Source organism: Protobothrops mucrosquamatus, unplaced genomic scaffold, assembly GCF_001527695.2.
Source record: "Protobothrops mucrosquamatus isolate PMUCROS unplaced genomic scaffold, P.Mucros_1.0 scaffold566, whole genome shotgun sequence".
In the NCBI taxonomy this organism is placed as follows: domain Eukaryota; kingdom Metazoa; phylum Chordata; class Lepidosauria; order Squamata; family Viperidae; genus Protobothrops; species Protobothrops mucrosquamatus.
In genome coordinates, this window is record NW_015386869.1 from 102,531 (window position 1) to 119,337 (window position 16,807).

At 38.2% G+C, this 16,807-nt stretch overlaps 1 protein-coding gene across 1 annotated transcript in view; it reads left to right on the top strand.

Moving 5' to 3' along the window:
• The window catches only part of GRK5 (G protein-coupled receptor kinase 5), a gene marked incomplete at its 5' end in the record, with an annotated part of 102,532 nt that extends 90,333 nt beyond the window's left edge, over positions 1–12,199 (top strand). The window contains 4 exons of the mRNA XM_015817244.1: positions 5,210–5,344; positions 7,207–7,344; positions 10,106–10,237; positions 12,013–12,199. Of these exons, the coding sequence (XP_015672730.1) occupies positions 5,210–5,344; positions 7,207–7,344; positions 10,106–10,237; positions 12,013–12,111 (504 nt within the window). The remainder of the gene's footprint in view (positions 1–5,209; positions 5,345–7,206; positions 7,345–10,105; positions 10,238–12,012) is intronic.
• Between the last annotated feature and the right edge of the window lie 4,608 nt (positions 12,200–16,807).

Below are 16,807 nucleotides of genomic sequence, written 5' to 3' on the forward strand. Positions count from 1 at the left end.
GGAACGGGACAACTCGCCACAGCCAACTTGTCGTGGGACAACTCACTGCAGGACAATTTAACAATCCTTTTTAATTATTTTAAATAAATAAAAAAAATATTTTAAGTTTTGCCATTCACATTTCGTTCTGTCCCTCCTTTTGCATCCTTTCTTTAATGATCATTTCTTTGATATTAGTGTAACTTTTGTCCCACAACTAGTGGTGAATTGGCCATAACAAGTTGGCGACTTATCATAGACCCAATTGCATAGTGTAGTCCAGTAGGCAGATATTTTACATCCACCTTTTTCTGGTTACAAAACCTTCTGTTGTGAATTGCTATGTAGCAAGTTCAACGTGACTCATTGCTTGTTCTTAGGAATTCACTGTCATTGTATAATATTTTTAATAGCTTTTTTTTTAAGTTTGCTGAGAGGAGGATAAATTTTTATTTCAAAATTAGATTTTATTCCGGTTAACATTTAACTCGGTTATCATGGACAGGGATTCTTGAGTGACCAGTATAGCGTATTGAATACAATTTTGGACTGGGCCTGGGGAGGCCCAGATGGAACTCCATAGTGAACTGCATAGCTCACAAGCTTGCTGCAGAGTTAAAGTGCAAGGAGGCTGTGATCTCCTTGAAATGTAGGGATAAAAATGAAATAAATTAAAAGGGATCTCTCCACAAGGCCCTCTAAATTAATTTCACCAATGAAAGGCTTCTTTTTTTGGCCGATGATGAGCATGTTGGGAAAAAAAAACTGAATCAAAGGAGTTTCCTAAGGCTTACTACTATCCACTCGCTAAATTTCCTGTACTGCCATTTTCAGAATGGTGTTGTGTTCCAGTAAAACACAGTTCAGCAACACCCTCTGAAATGACCATGACTTTGAAACTGTGAATGCCTTTGATGCCAACACTGACACATGCAGGAAAATCTTAGAGGTTTGTTCCATTTGCTGTGTGTCATCCACCCATGCCTGCTTTTAAGTACTGAATACGTTCACAGTTGGATCCAAGCACAACCAGATCCAAGTTCTAGAAACAAGGGTCACTGTTGAAAAATTCCTGTGATGTTTCCTAACGTCAGTAAACGGTGTTTGTAAACTAAATGCTTCAGTAATATGCTGTGCCGGGATACTGTAATTAGTGTTCCCTTTTCATTTAGATTTGTCCAGCTTTGGGAACATTTTAGCTGGAGAATTTTCCAGAATCATTTGCCAAATCTTGGCTGGTGTATGAACGCATCTACCTGCTTCGGTTCCTTCAAACTGAAGAATGCTTATAAAAGTAATCTGGTTAAGCAATTGGAGGAAACCAACTGCAGTTAACTTTCTATTACATGTGTTGCTGAGGTTTAATTACATAAATTCCATTATTTTAATGATTTTTAAATTGCAAGCTTATAGAAATATTTCATGCTTATGCTTCCCATATTGTTAACTTTTCTATTGCTGCCCTCTACTGGATGAAAGGTGAACATCCTCTGGAAAAATCTTTAAAATCTGTTTTCCTGGTCATTTTTACAATCAATGAAGGTAACAGTCTCACCACATATGTTTGCTCAGAAGAGAGTCCAGTTGAGTCAAACCATCTTTTCCTTAGTTTATTTTTGTTACTGAATGAAGCTTGACATTACTGGCCCATAATCATTGAGCTACCTTAGTTCTAATATTCCTCAGTGAAATTCCTTTAGCTTTTCCCCCTCAAAACAAGTAATAAGTAAGAAGACTGAAATAAAAACCAGTACCATAGTATATACTTGGCAGAATAATATAATGTAATGCAGCTCCAGGATTAATGATAATATTTGTTGAATGCTAGAATAATTCTATATCTCAGTTACTATAGCTGCCAGATGAGTGAGGTAATAATGAGGCTTTCAAGTTCTACTATTCATGAGTACTGCATATGATTTATAACTTCACATTACCCATTTAAATGCTAACCTTTCTTTTGCAAAATGGTTTATACTTCTAATTAGAAGCTGAAACTTCACTTCAGCCAACTGAACATCATCTCAAATTGTTCGGGGCAATATGCTGATTCTGTAAACCAGAGGTCCCCAACCTTTTGGGCACCAGGGATCAGTTCTGTGGAGAGAGGTTTTTCTGTGGACCGGAGAGTGCGTCGGTTTGTGTATTGCCTGCATCCTATGGATGGGGCTTTGCTTGTTTGTGCAGACCGGTTGCTGGCATGCTGCGGCCCGGTATCAGTCCACAGACCGGGAGTTGGGGATCCCTGCTGTAAACCACTTAGAGAGGGCTGTAAAGCACTGTGAAGTAGTATATAAGTCTAAGTGCTATTGCTATTGCTATCTCTCTAAGTCCACTGTGTTACACATATTGAAGGATGAAGCACCTTGGAGATCAATGGAACTTATTCCCAGCTAACAATTTTTCAAGGAGTTTAATCTTCTGATCTTAATAAATTGGATTCTGTATAGGGCAGTGCCTACTTTGAAAATTATTAGGAAAAACTTTGGACCTCACACAAGCGTTGTACCTCTGTTTGATTCCTTAAAAACACCTAACAGTTTTGCCAGCCAGGAAAAAAAAGTGAATAAAAGGGATGTGACTCTTAAAAGCAGCAACATCTTTTATTCAGGACTGTACAGAAGTATGTACTATATAATGAGTGGTTTTAAGGAATATTGGAAGGCATTCTATTGAGATGAGGTTTGAACACTTCAACCCAAACATGCCCAGTCATACTAAATAGTGTTGCTCTTTAAAAATTAGGGGGGAGAGATTATATTTATTTTATAATTAAATTTATATGCTGCACATCTCGCTATCCAAAAGCTTAATGAGCTCGGGAATTTTGTGCTCTGCAGATCCAAGCCTCAAAGCTCTTGAAGACTCTGTCTCTTTGCTTGATCTAGTGGGCTTCAAGAAGTTTGCACCCTGGATTTGGTAAATCTAAATCTAAATCTAGTAGTGCCCAGAATTTCATGTGTGGCTATTGGTAAAGATATAAGGCAGACAATAATTGGCATTCACCTGCCCAAGCATTCACAAGTAAATCTGTCATTCATTCATTTGTAGATTTGTAAGCTACTATTTCTCTTCATATATACCATCTTCCTTGAATTTTCCCCATCAAAATAACCCTATGAAGTAACTTGGGTTGATTGATTAACCGTGAGTAATCTGGTGAGACTTCCCAATTGAGGTTGGAGTTAAATCTACTCCCAATCTAGTTAAACTTTCACCATCAGTTTATTCTGGCTCTCAATAACTCTGGAGTAGGAGATAAAATTTTGGGAACTCTTAATAATTCATCAGGCATAATTCTATAAAACATGGTTAAGTTCAATAAGTTAATCTTGCTTTTGAGGCTTGAAACGATTATAAGGGAATTTCTTGAAGGTCATTGACAATATGAGATTAGGCATACACAGATCGGATTATGAGAGCTAAATAAAATAAATCAGCCAAATAATTAGAGTTAAGATAGAGAATTGATATGAGTTATTTTATAAACCATTGATAAGATGATTAAATATATTTAGTAAGTATGAGTCCAACTTTTTTCAATACATATATGAAAATAAGAATTAATAGTTGCATAGTAGCTCCAGCAAATGAAGATAATGAAATGAAAGAACCTGGGGAAAAATTTGAGAAAAATTACACAAATTTGTGCAATTTTCCTCAAAATTCCTTTGTGCTTTATCATACTTAGCCATATAAAATATTCCGTTCAATTCAACTTCCTGATTAAGGCAGTCTAGAGAAAAATCATTCTGCTAGAACACATGTATAGATAATTGGGAATGAAATAAGAGTGTAGAAAAAAGTGATTAGGCAATTCAGGGGATTGAAAATGTAAAGGTTTCCTTAATTATTTGCCTAAAAGAAATCTGTGTATTTCTAAATCTGGTTTAGGTTTAAGTCATTAATGGATGCATGTGGAAAAAGAAAAGTGAAGAATTGGTGGCGTGGTGGTGAGGATGTTGAAGAGAGAGAATGCTAGAAGGACTATTTCAGAGGCTGGTATGGGAATGATAGTAACATGTCAAAGAGTGGAACTGAAATATATTATAAATGTTAGTGTCCAAGAATAAAATGCTGAAAAAGAAATAATAAAGCTTTAAAAACAAATATAGATGATGTAAAAGCAGGAATATGGGTATAGTTGCCAATGAAGTACAGTGTGATTTATGTAGCATGTGTTTAAAGATTGCATCTGTGTTTGACAAGTGGGAGAACACTGTTATGGTTCCCTTATAGAAAGCAAAAGGTCACAAGAGTAGATACAAAAACAAAAAACAAAAAACCACAAGATAAGTTTGTTCAGTTTACCCAGAGGGGTACTTGGTAGAATTCTGATTAAAATGATGTCAGAAGTAGATCAAAATTCTCAAACAAAATTTGAGAAGTACAGAGAATATTTACAATAACATTATATATACAGTAGTCTCTGTTGCATCAAGGCCAGGCAAGACAATAGTAGCAGTCAGCAGTGTCTACTGGGAGGGGTGGGGGTGGAATGGGGGTCAAGCTGAAGAAAGCATCACCACAGTATTGTGATACAAGCACACATTTTTTTTATACCTGTTCCAAAAGGACCGGGACTGTGACATGACATTATAACACGACTTTCAATATTGCAATTAAAAGGTTTTTTAAAATAATGTTATTTCAATTTTTAAAAGAGAAATACAGAAAAAAACCTATAAGAAATAAAGTACATTGGAATAAACAGTAATATCAAATTAATTAATTATGAATTATAATATCATCACAGATCCCTTAACATTAACTCCAACTGGGCCTGGAGAATACACCTTAGTATAATTATTGTCTGCATAATACCTAATCAGAACTCACCAGGAGTTCTTCACTAGGACTCACCAGGAGTGGCCTCATTGCAAGGTGACCCATAAAGTGATTTGCTACAGCTTGCTGATTCCAAAAGGGGCACCATTTTCATCTTGTCACAATTTTCACTTACTTTTTTATGCTATATATTGTGTTAGTTTCATTTCATGGGCAAAATGCAAAAGATAACAATGCCTAAATTCCAAACATGAGATTCCTCTTATTAATTGCTGGACTGTCACATATTTGGCTTTATTTTTTATTAAATAGTAAACTATGAATGACAAATGAATTTTTATATGTATACTCCTATTAGGATATAGAAGTGAATGTTTGGGTTTCTCTGCATGCAATATGATTCAACAAATATTTTCTGATCATTGTCTTGGCATCTTTTCAGCTATTGACCAAAGATATGAAACAGAGGCTGGGATGTCCAGATGATGCTGCTGAAGTAAAGAGTCACCCGTTTTTCAAGAGCATGAATTTCAAACGTCTCCAAGCAGGAATGTTGGAACCCCCTTTTGTCCCTGATGTAAGTGATGCTTAAAAGAGAATTACAGAGCTGAAGTAGAACTTGAGGATGTATTTGACCTACTGCTTGAATCTGTATTTTTAACGTTTGCAGTCTATCATCCTTGAGAAGCTATTGAAACTGTACTTACAATGGTTGAAATCTATCTTCCTTGAGTTAGGGTCATACAGTATCTTAACTTTGGATGTCCGTGTCTAATAATTTTCACCCCATCAGTGATTGAAATTTCATAACAGTGTTTTGGATAGTCAGCCTTACACAAGAGTCTTGTGCTCTTCAGATGTTGTTTGCCTTCATCTATGCCATGTTTTCAAAAGTTATGTCAGTTGCTAGCCATTAATAGTGAGGTCCCTAATGTTCAGACACCTCAGCTGATACTAGTCGAGCTCCATACCCCGCTCTGTTTTAAAGAAATAATTAAATATTGTTTTAATTTAAAACAAAATTACTGTGGAAGCTAGCAGAGTGCAAAGGAAAGTATTAGCTTCCAGAATTATCTAGTATTTTCCAAAAAGCCCATAGATATCCCCAAATCTATTTTTATTTTATATGGAAGTTTCAGCCTAGTGCTTCTTTTGTAGTGTATCCAGCAGCCCATGAAAAGGGGGAAAAAATTCCCCTCTGGTTTGATAGAGATGATATCAAAGAACAGCCTCATATGTTTGCCTTCTAAATGGGTTTTGAATGCTTTGGCTATAGTTCAGCAGAAGCAAATACTGGAACACCTTAGTTGTTTTGGGCTTAACTAAAGCAAAATCCAGAGGGATGTGGGAGAGATTATGCAGGGTGAGTAGAACAAGACTGGGGTGGTGCCATGCCTTCCTTTCCTGTCATCCTCTGCATATTCAAAGTGCTAGCCTTCCACTCTCCACTCCCTCTTCCCAGTGTGTGTTCCCTTCTTGTCTCTCTTCAGCTGCTGCTGCCCCAAAGGTCCCAGCATGGCATCACTCATTTGCCTGCCCTGCGATCTCCCCAGCACTGTACCTCCCTTTCCTTTGTTCCCTGCTTTCCTCAGCTGCCAGTGTATGCCATTCTCAAGGAAACCTTGGCCTTTTCTTGCTCTTGCTCCTCCGGATGACTTCTGCTTTTTTCTGTAGAGCTACCATATCTGTGTTGCAAAAACGCAAAGGACCAGAGGATGGCAGCAAAGAATTAGATACAGTTTTCAAATCCTTTTGCTGCCCTCCACTGGTTGTGTTTGGAAGATATGATAGCCTTATTCTTCTGACTGTTCCAAAAGAAAACAGTGGAAGTGGAGGACCCTGGGTTGTAGATAAAATTCTCAGAGTTATAACTCTCTTTCCCAAAGGAAAAAAACTGTTACATGTTTTTTTTTCTTTTCAAAAAAAGTGCAGCCTTCAAGGAGAAAGGGAATAGATTTATGAATGCTGTGGGAAGAGAAGCAGATGAACTCAGGAGGATCAAGTTAACAGTTGGGAAAAGTAGCATGAGTAGCTTGGAGAGTCTGGATAGGCTTAGAAGAATTGGACAGACTTGGAAAGAAGGGCGGAAGGGCATCAAGGAGCTAGATCAGGGGTAGTCAACTTTGGCTCTTTTATGACTCGTGGACTTCAACTCCCAGAATTCCTGAGCCTGGGCTAGATGAAGGTCAGTGCAAGGGCAGGAGGGCACTGAGTGAGTGAATAAAAGTGATGAGGAAGGTGGGAGGAAGAGCAGCAAGGGGACGCAAGGGAGAGCAAAACTCTGGGGGATATAGACGGTTTTGGACAATGCACTCCTTTGACCCATGGGCATGGACTTTTTGCACTTCTGTTTGCCCAACGCAAGTAATGTTCTGAATGACCTCAAATAGCACCAACCACATGTTCAGACTCTTACTGTTTCTTTTCCTGCTGGGGTAGCCGAGAGCAGTGTACTGCAAAGATGTGTTGGATATTGAGCAGTTTTCAACTGTCAAGGGAGTAAACCTGGACCAAACAGATGATGATTTCTATTCCAAGTTTTCTACAGGCTCTGTATCTATTCCATGGCAAAATGAGGTAATTATATATTTACCCCTGCTTCCCTAAAATCCTTTCTATAAATCTTTCCGAATTTTGTAAATGCCAAATATATACTGGAAATATTCTAAATAACTTATTTCGTTACCTTGGATATACTCTGCAGCATTTTAAAATAAAAAAGCCCTGTTGCTTTAATGTTTGAAACATTAATAAAACACCAGTTGTGTTTTCTTAAAGTGACAGAAAGTGATTCTTCGAAATGTGTGGTTCTGAAATTTTAGACATGGTTCTTTTGCAGACAGGACTACAATGATCTGATGATAAAAAGCTAAGAACAACTTTCTATAATGAAAAACATATATTGCTTTCAGGTGCAAGAGTTAGTTAATTGGGATTAGGACCAGCTAATGTTTAGTTTAGTTTTGCTGTGTCTCACCATTTTTGCTATTTTTAGTTAAAGTAACCTTCCAGATATGGAAGACTTGTATCATCCTGAGCAAGTTGAACAAAATAGCAATTGTACTAGAACCGCGGTTCTCAACCTATGGGTCGTGACCCCATTTGAGGTCGATCGACCATTTCACGGGGGTCGCCAAGCAAGGCTGTCTGCCATTTTTTTCCCCTTTTCCGGCGGGTGCCTTACCTCCCTTGGGCTGGGCCAGCTGGTGGTCAGCCTGCTCCGTCTCTGCCACTTGCCAGCTACGCCTTGGCTGGCGCAGGGGGCGGAACCACGCATGCACGGCGCTCCCGGGCAGGGAAAGTCCTCAACTTACGACCGGTTGGGTAGTCCTCGACTTACGACCGGTTTAGTCCTCGACTTATGACCGGTTGGGGGTCGCGGCATTAAAAAGGTTGAGAACCACTGTACTAGAATGATAAGACAGTAGAGGTATCCTAAATTTTGAGAAAGTTGCAAGCCAGTCTAAGTTGTGGCAGGGGTCTATTCTCTGAGCTTGCTTTTTAGCTCCCAGATGTTTTGTTACCAGACTAGGTAACATCTTCAGCAGGGACTTGGGGTGAAGTGTCTTGTTCATTTGTATAGGTCCTAGGTGGTCAGTTGGTCTCACAACTCACAAGGCCGATTGAGTCACAAGACTGGTTGAATCACAAGACTGATTCTGGTCTTCTGACTGATTGCTGTGAGGTGCGGAATCCAATTGGTGGGGGGGTGATCAGTTCTATCATCGGTTGGTGATTTGGATGGTCCGCTTCCTTATCTGTCCGTTTGCTGGTTCTAAGTCAATGTGTTTGTTGATGGACCTGTTAGTAAACTCACGTGCCTGATGGATTTTGGCATGGCCGATGACTTTGGTTTCGTCCCAGTCAAACTGGTGTTGTTGGTTGTCAGCGTGACTGGTGATCAGGGACTTCAGGTCATGCCATTTTACAACCAGCGGGTGTTCATAGATTCTGGTTTTTAACTGACATCCTGCCTGCCTGACGTAGATCTGGTTGTTCTTCCTATCAGCCCATCCCAGCATAGCTAAGGGGGGAAAAATTGCTGGAGCCACAGACGACAATATTGTGGTGATTATCAGCAGAGGAATACAGGGAGGCAAATAATGAAACCTGTGACATGACATTGCAACACAAGTCCATGACATATGTGTGACTTCATAATATAAGCATGAAATACTAAGTTTGGACTACAACACCTCAACACATGTTATCATCTTTGGTTAGCAGTGGATATTTATCCTCATCAGATTATTTACTCCTAATATTTACAAAAGATGTGGGAGGTCCTCAGTCTGGGCACGTTGTATTTCCTGATTGTGAGATCCCTTTGGGAGAAGTGATTTCACATTTCACAAACAACCAAAAAAACCCACGTCTCACTTTAAATCCAAAGATTTGCTGACAATTACCAATATATACTCTTTCTTCCTATTGCATTTGGAGAGAAAAAAAATCAAAATAACAATTACATGAAACATTTTCTCTTTTTGATCAACTTATTTATCTAATGGTAGCTTTGATCCATGTGGTAGTTAACTTCTTACAATTCAGCTTTTCCAACATAGGGCCCTTCAGATATGTTGGCAATTCTTGGAATTTTGCTGCTTAATAATCCTGGAATCCTACATATCTGAAGAGCCCCAATCTTGGAAGATAACTAGGAAGCACTCATTCTTCTATACAAGATGCGTGTGTGATGCACGTGCATGTGTGAAGAGGCATATTAATTCACTATATGGTTATACTCCTCTGTGTAAAAACTGATGGTTGTGTTTTATATTTTAATTGCTAATTATTTATGACAGAAAAGAGGCATACCACTTTCTTCCATTATATCTTTTATTTCACTTCTAAGTTCATGTATGATAAAGTGATTAAAGTATTAGACAACCAGGTTTTAATTTCTGCTCAACCGTGAACTTTACTGTGTGACTCAAGATGAATCTCTTGTCATCTTTGGATATCAGCCTAGTGAATCGTATCAAAAGTAATTTGAGAAAGGAAGACTTTAAGATGCCACAAGACTCAATATCATAAAAGAATTGGGGAATGATGCTTAGCAATTGTGTCTCAGAGAAAGGTAGACCCCCTGTAGCACTTCAAATGCTAAACAATTCCTGGGTACAGGAAGAATCGGGTGTATATAGAATCTGGAGTACACAGGTTGCCTCTGTACTTACCCTAATTTGAAAACTTCAAATGAGCAGCCAATCTTCTTCCTGGCTGGATGCACTCTACTGAGTCTTTATAAATGATGCATTCTATATAATAAGGCTGGAGTTTTCTCTGATTCTCATTATGGGCCCCAGTAAATAATTTTTCCCTTTCATCTTGCTAGATGATAGAAACAGAATGTTTTAAAGAACTAAACATATTTGGACCAAATGGTACTATTTCACCAGACCTTAACAAAAACTATCCTCCAGAACCACCGAAGAAAGGATTGCTACATCGAATATTTAAACGTCAGGTGAGAGTTTCTAAGCCTTTCTTAATGCTTATGTTAATTAAATAATCGTCTTTATCAATATTCCAAAATGTCCAAATCTTGTCATGGCATATTATAGACTAGTGATGGGTGAAAAGTGTTGTGGTTCCTCATCAGCCAGTGGACCCGGCAGTTGACTCTGGGGAATCAGAGGAGGAGGAGGGGTCTGGAGTGACATCAGAGTCAGAGGAAGGCTCTGATGAGCTCCAAGACTTACAGTCTGACGAGGAGCCTGGCCCCTCTACTCGCGCTCAGGCTGAGACACAGCTGTGCTGGGAGGCTGAGTTGGACAGTGATGACTCACAGCTGGGAGATATCCAGGATGCTCGTAAACGCCAGCAGGCAAAGAGAGTCGGACAGAGGAATGCAATGAAGCGGCTCCAAAGGCAAAGGAGAAGGCATTAGGAAGCCATGCCTTGGCTGCATAATAAAAGGGAAGGTGTGGGAGGTGCTGGTTGCTGAAGGCAACCGTTTGTGTTAAGGAATCAAGTTTCAGTGAACTGTGTTTTGTTTGCCTTTGCCTTTGGACATTTACTCAGGTCTGTAAATAATAAAAGGGGATTGGTTTTTTCCTACAGTTCCAGCCTGCTTGTTGGAAGAGGGGTTTCTCCTTGTGAGCTTAACAAGGACTCACGTAGGCTGGGACAGAACAAAAACAACCTTTTGCCAGGCTGCTGTCTTCAGAGCATGTTGGATTGCAGCTACTCATTATGGATTGTGGCAAGTTTGTGGTGAAAGAGTTCAGAAACTAAAACACCACTTTTTCTTCAGGTCTTATGTCCTGATATATAATTGCTGTTGACCAAAAAATGAAACTGATTACCTGAGCATGGTATAAGGAACTCCACTTGGACTGAAAGACATAATTGGAACACATGGCAGTGTGTTTGTAAAACATTTGGAAGGTGAAGGCATTATCTATTCATAGATGGCTAACAAGGTAGACATGGCTAGTCATAAAATATATAGGTACTAGAAGACACACTAAGAAATTTGTCTAGCCCCACAGTGCTAGGACAAATAGACAGACTTGGAAGCCAAGAATGGGTTTGCAGATGGCCACCATTTGCAGATTCTATGAATGCCAATCAGGTTTACTATATTTTCCAAAGCGCCTGAAGGCAGGACAAGAAGAAACTATTCAAGGAGAGAAGCAACCTAGAACTAAGGAGAAACTTCCTGATAGTTAGAACAATTAACCAGTGGAACAACCTGCCTCCAGAAGCGGTGAATGCTCCAACACTGGAAGTTTTTAAGAAGAGACTGGACAGTCATTTGTCCGAAATGGTATAGGGTTTCCTGCCTGAGCAGGGGGTTGGACTAGATGGCCTCCAAGGTCCCTTCCAACTTTATCATTATTATTATTGTTGTTGTTGTTGTTGTTGTTGTTATTGTTATTATTGTTGTTGTTGTTATTGAGATTTAGAAGTATTCTTTATATAAAAAAGATACTAGACACTGATGCTTTTACATTCTACCAGACAGTAGCTCAAGAGGTCCTGGCCCAAACAGAAGTCTCTTCAGAATCCAGGGGCTTAAAGAGAGTTGAGGGTGAGAAACTCTTGTGAATAAGACATACAGTTAAGGGGATACAGCGGTATCCCCCTTTTTATGCCATACTTTATATCAATCAAATGGATATAATCCAGAGCATCACAGGCAAACAGTTATATTTTCTGGAAATTGCAGGCGCATACATCTAGAATGATCCAGAAAAACTAACTTTTTCTCTCTTCCTTTTTAAAAAAATTCTCCAGCATCAGAACAATTCCAAGAGCTCTCCAAACTCAAAGACCAATTTAAATCATCACATAAATTCCAATCACGTCAGTTCAAACTCTACTGGGAGCAGTTAGCTTTTTCTGGCTTATGGATATTACATCCTTCCACTGGTAGAGTATCAAGCATCAAGGATGAGAAGAGCATCCACCATCAAGCTAGAAGATCAACAGTTTATAACCACGGAAGTTTTTTTTCCTCCTGTCTGTTCTTTTTAGGGAAGCTTCCCATTTTATGAAGATATTTACTCTCAGGTCTGTTTTTGGGGGGTGGAACTTGAGGTCTTATGACTCAACATTGTCTCTGTAGGACACCGCAATAGAAATTGGAGGCTGACAACTTGCACGTATTTAAAATCGCATCCTAACTAGAACTGAATTTTGTCCTTATTATTTTTAAAGAAAAGGTTTTGTAAATTTCTCTATTGTCTCAGTTTACATTTTGTACATTTGTATTTAAATGAAAGTCAAACTTGGGGTTGTATATTTTCTGAGCAGCAGCTTGTAAAGCCATGCGTTTTAAGACTTTTTAGTGTTTGGGGTTGTTTTTTTTTTTAAAGGAAAAGTGATCAATACTTCCAGTCTCAAAATGAGCGGGGAGGGGTTGATTTTTCTTGTGTAAATATAGAAAAATGTACATATGTTCCTTTTTCCTATTGCTTTAGTTGATACTTTTTTTATAACTAACTTCACTTTTGTGTTTTTTGATTAACGGCAACACTGCAGACTAGTGTCTTCCCCTCCCCTCTGTTTTGTTAAAAGCCTTGCATCTAATCAACTTAGACCTACAAAATTTGGTCTCTCTAGAGAGGCTAAAAGGCTATGTCTGAAGTTCAGGATGTCATGGGACCATTGTTGCTATTTGCACTTTTTTTGTAGCTTTTATATTTGTTGCTGAAAAATCAAATCCTGTTTAAAATCTCATACCGCTTTTTCTTCCCTGGGCTGAAATTATATAACTATTGCTAGAAAAAGAGTGAGCACACAGTCATTTGCTCTTGGCGTATGAAGTCCGACCTTGGCAGCTCCTTTCAAGAAGACAATAAGATTGTTCTAGATTTCGTTATGTCTTGGTTTCACCTTTAAGTGGGCTTTGCACAGTTCATGGAGAAATGGCTCGTGAAGGCATATTGGATTTGCAGAAATGCCCAATTGATTCGTGAGTCAACATCTGTTTGCTAGTGTATTCGCTGCATCCCAGAACAAGAGTGTAATTGGTGTGGTCCATATGCCAGCTGGTGCTTCCCAAGACTCCTGCTTGTGGTCTGGCTTCCATTTATGATATGGCAACAATGAAGGGAGTTAATACCAGGAAGCTGAGCTCTTAATGGGAGCTTCTGTATGTAATAAAAAAAAAATATCTGTCCACTTTCCATTGCTCCAAGAACCTTCAAGATACCAGTAATGTGAAAAAAGATATAATAGTTAGAAGTTCTTCAAACATCTTGGCCACTTCCTGGCTCTAAGGTATGACTAAATTGCATGGATTCTCTTTCCCGATTGAGAAGTAAAACTTTGAACACTCATTTATGAGGAAGGAAGGAAGGAAAAGACAATTTCTTGTGTGGACATAATTTATAAATAACCTCTTTTTAAAATAACAGTTTCAGTATGATAGAAAGATGTGTCAATTTTACCTTTAATATGTGAATTTAAGGAAAATTTAAGAGCTTTAAACTGCAAAAATGGAGATTAAATAAATACTTAGTAAAAGATCACCATCTACAACCAGAATACTACAATGGGTAGTATCCCACATCAGTTTTAAAAGGTGGAATTTCAGATGGTTTAATGTCTCTTCTTTCTGTTTTTTTTTTATTTCCAGGAGGATAAAATTTCAAATGCTTAATAATTTTGCGTATTTCAAATAATAAATTTGAAAGAGATTTATCTCATGTGATATTTGAATCCATTTTAAATGTCCATTTGTCCTTTTAAATCAGAGAGAGAGAGATGGGTCCTTTGCCAGAAAACGGGCTATGTTTAAACAAATATTTATGAAATGTAATTGTGGATTGTAATATGCTTGTTTTCTGCAGGTGATAGTATTTCAAAGATGGGGACACATTTTTACAGGATAAACTTAGACCAGGGGTAGTCAACCTTGGCTCTTTTATGACTCGTGGACTTCAACTCCCAGAATTCCTGAGCCAGCTAAGCTGGCTCAGGAATTCTGGGAATTGAAGTCCACGAGTCATAAAAGAGCCAAGGTTGACTACCCCTGACTTAGACTTTTCAAAATATGTGTGGTTGATATGAAACATGTTGGGTTCTTCCTCTCAGGTATTTCAACATGTAGCACAGCCTTTTATATCTACTGTATATAAAGTATTTTCCATCAATGACAACCAAGATCATGTCAATAAAAAGAAAAGGTTGAGCTTAAGACTAAAAAGCCACTTGCATTTGTATTCAGGGACATTAGAAACATTTGATTCTTCTGCCATAATCATTCTTATGGTTATCTGTAATCAATACACTAAACAGGAGTCCCAACCCTTGGGCCGTGAACTGCCACTGGTCCACAGATTGGCAGGAACCAGGCCATGCAAGCAAGCGAAACCCCATCCTCATACGTGTGAGATCCAGGCAGCATTCGAAACCACACATACCCAGTCCATGGAAAAACCAGTCCCTGGCACCAAAAAGGTTGGGGGCCACTGATCTAATCTATAAACGTCATCTAAATCAGATGAAAAGAGAGAAAGATCAGGCATATATTGTGACCCATGTCAAGGGCCTAAATGCTTCATTTTGATAACACCATTTCTTGGAAATTCAGCTGTTCAGTAACTCTGGATTTCCAGTTTTTGAAAGTGTACATAAATGTGTGCTTCTCTTTGTATTTACACATGCACGCATGAATTCTCTGATATCTCATGCATTCTGAATAAAAAGATAATGGCTAAGTACAATGCATGTGCAACTTTCTGAGTAATTCTTATTGGAAGGTCAGCCCCAGATTTCTCTGTTAGGCTGATACACAAATACAATGAACTGAAACAAGGGATTGATGTCAGTTAAAAATATGGGCTGCATGAATCTGAAATGAAGATCTAGGTAATTTACCTGGTGGTTCTACACAGTAAGGGATAAAACTTTTCTTGTTTTATCTAAGTTCTTGAGAGCAGGTCATCTTCCTTCCATACAATACAGTAGAAGCAATTTTAATTTTGGGTGATCCATGAACAAGAAAGACAATGACCATTCTCAGCAAGGAGTATTTATGGTGTCGTCCACTGAAGGCAGGTATATATTTCATCCATTATCGCTGCTATTTCTGTCCTTTCATCTGCTTCTGTCAAAATGCAGGTCTATCATAGCCTCTTTTCTCCTACAGCTAGACTTTCCTTCTGCATTTTCTTTTCATTATGATAATGGTTTCCTACTTCCCTAGGCCTATTTAATTGGAATGGAGTTCCAGATAGTAATAGGCAAAAGCTCAACACAATTCTGACAACCTCAGCAAAGAAGAGCAAGATTAAATTAATGGTGGAAAGAAGATTGAACTTGGGGTAGGAGACCTGTCTTGAGTTTTTTCTTAAAAGGACACCCTGAAGCTGAGAATTTTCTTTCAGTGTTTTTCTTCACTATGTGCAATTTATTAATTATAATAACAGTTACATTACAGCAATAAAAACACAACTTAGCTCGTACAGGACATGTTTTTGATTTATATATATAAATCAAATTATAAATCAATTATATATATATTATAATTCAAAATAGCTTGTGGGGTGCTATAAGACCCTTAAACTGGAACTCATATATTGTTTAAACGTTTTTTTTCTCATTGCAAATGTTGATACATCTACATGGAATTCTCACCTAATTTATAAGAATCATGGAACATAAGCTAGTTTTTGAGCAAAGTTACTTATTTGTCTAGGAATTAAGTAAATTATTCTGCAATTATTTATTTTATACCCCCTTGTTAGTCAAGTTAGAGACAGTAACAAAAATATGAAATTCTGTGAGGCCAAACTGTCATTTGGGCAGTCGCTATTTTAGAAAGTGTTTCTTTTTATTATAGGGAACCTCAATAATTTCTCTTCAATACTATGCAGCAATCTAGATTTTCATTTCACAAGTCCTATAAGGATACAATAGCAACTTTTCTATTGTAGCCAAGAGTATAAGTAGTAGGAAGTCAAACATCATTAATATTAAGATCCATAAATATACGAAGAAAGGAATAGAAAATTTATCCATCTGCCTTTATTTATTCTGATTCCATAAGTCCTCACCCAAAATACTAACAGGTGCATCATTCTGAAATATTCATCCCCGCCCTCTCTATGTACAACTCACACTTGGATTGCCTACTCTGCAGTAAAATTAAATTATTTGAAGGGAAGGAATTCTACTTTTTATAATTTGTTTGATAGTTGAGCTCCATCTACTATTTACTACAAGCTGCTACTTGGCTTTTTTTTAACTAGATATGCTGGGGATGAACTTGGGATCTTCTTAAAGTAGCCTATGTGCTCTTCTTCCCAATTCAACAGGATTTTGAGTGCTTGTCCCTCCCCATTGGGATACTCTACTATGAAGCACAATATATTCAAAGAATGTCATACATTCTACAATCAAAAATGTCCCAGTTTCTTGATTTTTTACCATAGGGTGTGTTGGAAGAGCAATATTTTTTACATTCTTGGGTGCTTGGTATGGGGTTCTCCTCTTCCACCACCACCACCTCCTCCTCATCGTCCTCCTGTTCCTCTTCTTTTGCACATACAAACCAGACTCGGCTTACAACCTGATTTCACAT